The 3,283-nt window shown below is 37.5% G+C and overlaps 1 protein-coding gene across 1 annotated transcript; it reads left to right on the plus strand.

Annotated features, from left to right (window-relative positions):
- The first annotated feature begins 2,170 nt into the window (after nucleotides 1–2,170).
- On the plus strand, nucleotides 2,171–2,974 carry LOC125177984 (protein Star-like). The gene is made up of 2 exons (XM_047880781.1): nucleotides 2,171–2,375; nucleotides 2,580–2,974. Exons 1-2 carry the CDS (start codon nucleotides 2,181–2,183, stop codon nucleotides 2,808–2,810), a joined length of 426 nt encoding a protein of 141 aa, XP_047736737.1. The 5' UTR covers nucleotides 2,171–2,180; the 3' UTR covers nucleotides 2,811–2,974.
- Nucleotides 2,975–3,283: the final 309 nt, after the last annotated feature.

Raw genomic sequence — 3,283 nt, forward strand, 5'->3', positions numbered from 1 at the left:
CCCATTTGTTAAATGTTAAAATGGTTGTAACATTAATTGTTCCCCCCAATAATTTCCCCCCTCAGCTTACTTATTTGTAGCATGTTCGATTGTTTTGTTCAGTGCCATTCAATAGGCTCTAAAATAATTTTCATATTGATGTTTTGATTTTCATATTTTATCAATATTGTGATTATTGTCCACTAGTTGTCAGTAATATACGTCTCATAGAAGCTAACTATAATTTGAACGAGCTGTGTCTCGAGCTGAAATAATTCAAACATAAAATTTTAGGTCAAAATTTAAATAATTCAAAGATTATACTCTTTGATACAAATAAAATTGGGACTGATGCGCCGCCTGATCGGTTATCAAAATAATAATAATCTCCGATGATAACGGTGGACGACTAATCAATATCAGTAATTGCTATTATTGCCACAGATTTCGTGGGTCTCGACGCGGATGACCCGAGATTGATCGATTACATCCGTCAACACGTCATCGTGCCTCCCTCTACCGAAAGAAGCAACAGTCCTAGGTAATACTAGCACTTACTTTTTAACCGAGTAGAAAGCTCCAGCTGCTATATATTGAAAATGGTTTTAACATTGCTTGTTCCCATTTGTTAAATGTTAAAATGGTTGTAACATTAATTGTTCCCCCCAATAATTTCCCCCCTCAGCTTACTTATTTGTAGCATGTTCGATTGTTTTGTTCAGTGCCATTCAATAGGCTCTAAAATAATTTTCATATTGATGTTTTGATTTTCATATTTTATCAATATTGTGATTATTGTCCACTAGTTGTCAGTAATATACGTCTCATAGAAGCTAACTATAATTTGAACGAGCTGTGTCTCGAGCTGAAATAATTCAAACATAAAATTTTAGGTCAAAATTTAAATAATTCAAAGATTATACTCTTTGATACAAATAAAACTTGTGACTGATGCGCCGCCTGATCGGCTATCAAAATAATAATAATCTCCGATGATAACGATGGACGACTAATCAATGTCAGTAATTGCTTTTATTGCCACAGATTTCGTGGGTCTCGACGCGGATGACCCGAGATTGATCGATTCCATCCGCCAACACGTCATCGTGCCTCCCTCTACCGAACCCTACAATTTGTATTATGGGATCAACCATGACCCTTCAGACGGCCAGGCGAAAGTTGTTGACGAACTACTAAATCGAAAGGTAGTTTACATCTTACTGTTATTTGAAATATACTGTCACGGTTACAGTTGGAAATTCGACCTCATTTGAGATTTCTGTGAAAAAATTAATTATCTAAACAATGATATTCAGGCGAAGCAATTTTATACGAATAGATGTTCACAAATGAACTATTTCATACACGAAACTGTCTTAATTTCCTAATGAAACTGTTGAAAACTCGGGAATTTCTTACATGAAACTGTTTGTTTTGCCAGAAACATTCAAGCCTTCTGAACAATAATCTAGTAATTTTTTAACAGCGGAATGGCGTTTACGTCGAGAGTGGAGGTTACACGGGCGAAGTGGTGAGCAACACTTTATTTTTTGAAATTAATCGAAATTGGACCGGGATCCTGATTGAGCCTAACCCGAGGAACTTTGAAAAGTTATTGTCTAGGAAGCGAAAAGTGCACTCAGCTAAAGCGTGCATCGGAGAAACCAAATCAGCTGGCCAGGTGAGAGAAATTAACAAAGAAAAAGAGGAAACACTCAATAAAATAAGCCCTACCAAATAATTCAACATTTTAAATTTGTCAAAATACGAAATAGAAGATCCAAATAATAATAGAAGGGCATCGTTATGGGCTATCAAAAGTATCAAGCCCGCATGAAGCCAAGTGTTACAGAGCGCAGGACACCGACTACCATATAAGAAAGATCAACTCAATTCTCAAACACATATTGTACCGCACTGTTTTTTTAGGCCTTTTGCCCTTTCGCGAAAAATTATACGGCGTAGGGGCACACTGAAGAATCTTGGAAACATTTCAAGGGAGCGTGCTAGTTTTTGGGGAGCCACATCCCAACTGAATTATGACAGGAAACATCCATGTTGAATAAAAAACATAATTACTTATATGTTTATTAGACCTCATTGAAAAGAAATTGCCATAGCACAGGGAAATACTAATTTACGTTCAATTTTCATTAATTCTAACTTAATATTTTCAGGTTGTATTTTCTAACAAAAAATATATGGGCCAGATATTTAATCCTCAAGATCCAAACTACCCAGGAGAGTCATTGGACCTGAGCAGCGCAAATTGTTTCCCGCTGTACTCTTTTCTGCTTGCACTCGGCACCACCACCGTCGACTACTTCAGCCTCGACGTCGAGAGTTCCGAGTACAAGGTCCTGCAGTCCATTCCTTGGGACAAGATTGATATTAAGGTGAATATTTCGTAGTTGCTCATAATGTTTTCTCAAAATTTCCAGTTGGATTGATCGATTACATTCAAATGCAGGAGATTTAATCGTTATCCAACTTTGCCACAAAAGTTCGCTGATTTTAGACCTACAGTTTAGACGAGTTGAAATTCAGACGTTGTACCAATTCTTCCGGCGACAACATTCCTTTATATTTATCTCATGCAGACGTTATCCGTGGAGTACAACCTCATCCCAGAAGGAATGCCTGCACTGATTGACTTCATGAAGTCTAAAGGGTACATCTACTACATGAAATTCATCCGGCCTTATACACACGACCTTATATTCGTCAAACAGGAAGTGTTGGATCATACAAGAGTCCAATACGGAGAACTGCCCATTCTGGATGTTAATAACACCGCCAGTTGGATGACTCGTTCGAATTTGGAGTCATGAAGAGATTATGCAAGAATTACTTTCAACCAAGGAATGGAGGCGAAACAACTGACAGTCGCTTCTTGATTAGCACATACGCTTGGTTCATGATGAACAGCAGAAATTTGATCAGGTCACGTACGAAGAAGTATTTTAGAATTAACAAACGTTGATTAGTAGGTTTTAAGCGGTACTTCGTGAATATTATCTTGAAAAGAGTTGGGTTTTGATTCGAGTCCGCAGGCCAGTCCGCAGCCGAGTCCGCTGAAGTGTCCGACCGAAATTAACGTTATGATCTAATGATCAACTTGGGGGTAAAATCCATATTGATAACTTGTGAATATAGATTTCCAAACACAAAATGGTACAATCTGACTTTGGAGCCTTCAATTAATGGCACAGTGAAGTTTTACAAAAATTAAGTTGTTCATTTAGTGAGGCATGATTTCGGTTTTGGAAATAGGAAAACCAATACACTCCCCCTTACATCAATA

The sequence above is a fragment of the Hyalella azteca genome, unplaced genomic scaffold (genome assembly GCF_000764305.2).
Source record: "Hyalella azteca isolate HAZT.00-mixed unplaced genomic scaffold, Hazt_2.0.2 contig737, whole genome shotgun sequence".
Taxonomy (NCBI): domain Eukaryota; kingdom Metazoa; phylum Arthropoda; class Malacostraca; order Amphipoda; family Hyalellidae; genus Hyalella; species Hyalella azteca.

Coding starts and splice junctions, on each gene's coding strand:
- LOC125177984 (XM_047880781.1), top strand. CDS start 2,181: ATGGGCCAGATATTTAATCCTCAAGATCCAAACTACCCAGGAGAGTCA. Junction 2,376..2,579: donor GGGACAAGATTGATATTAAG/GTGAATATTTCG, acceptor TATCTCATGCAG/ACGTTATCCGTGGAGTACAA.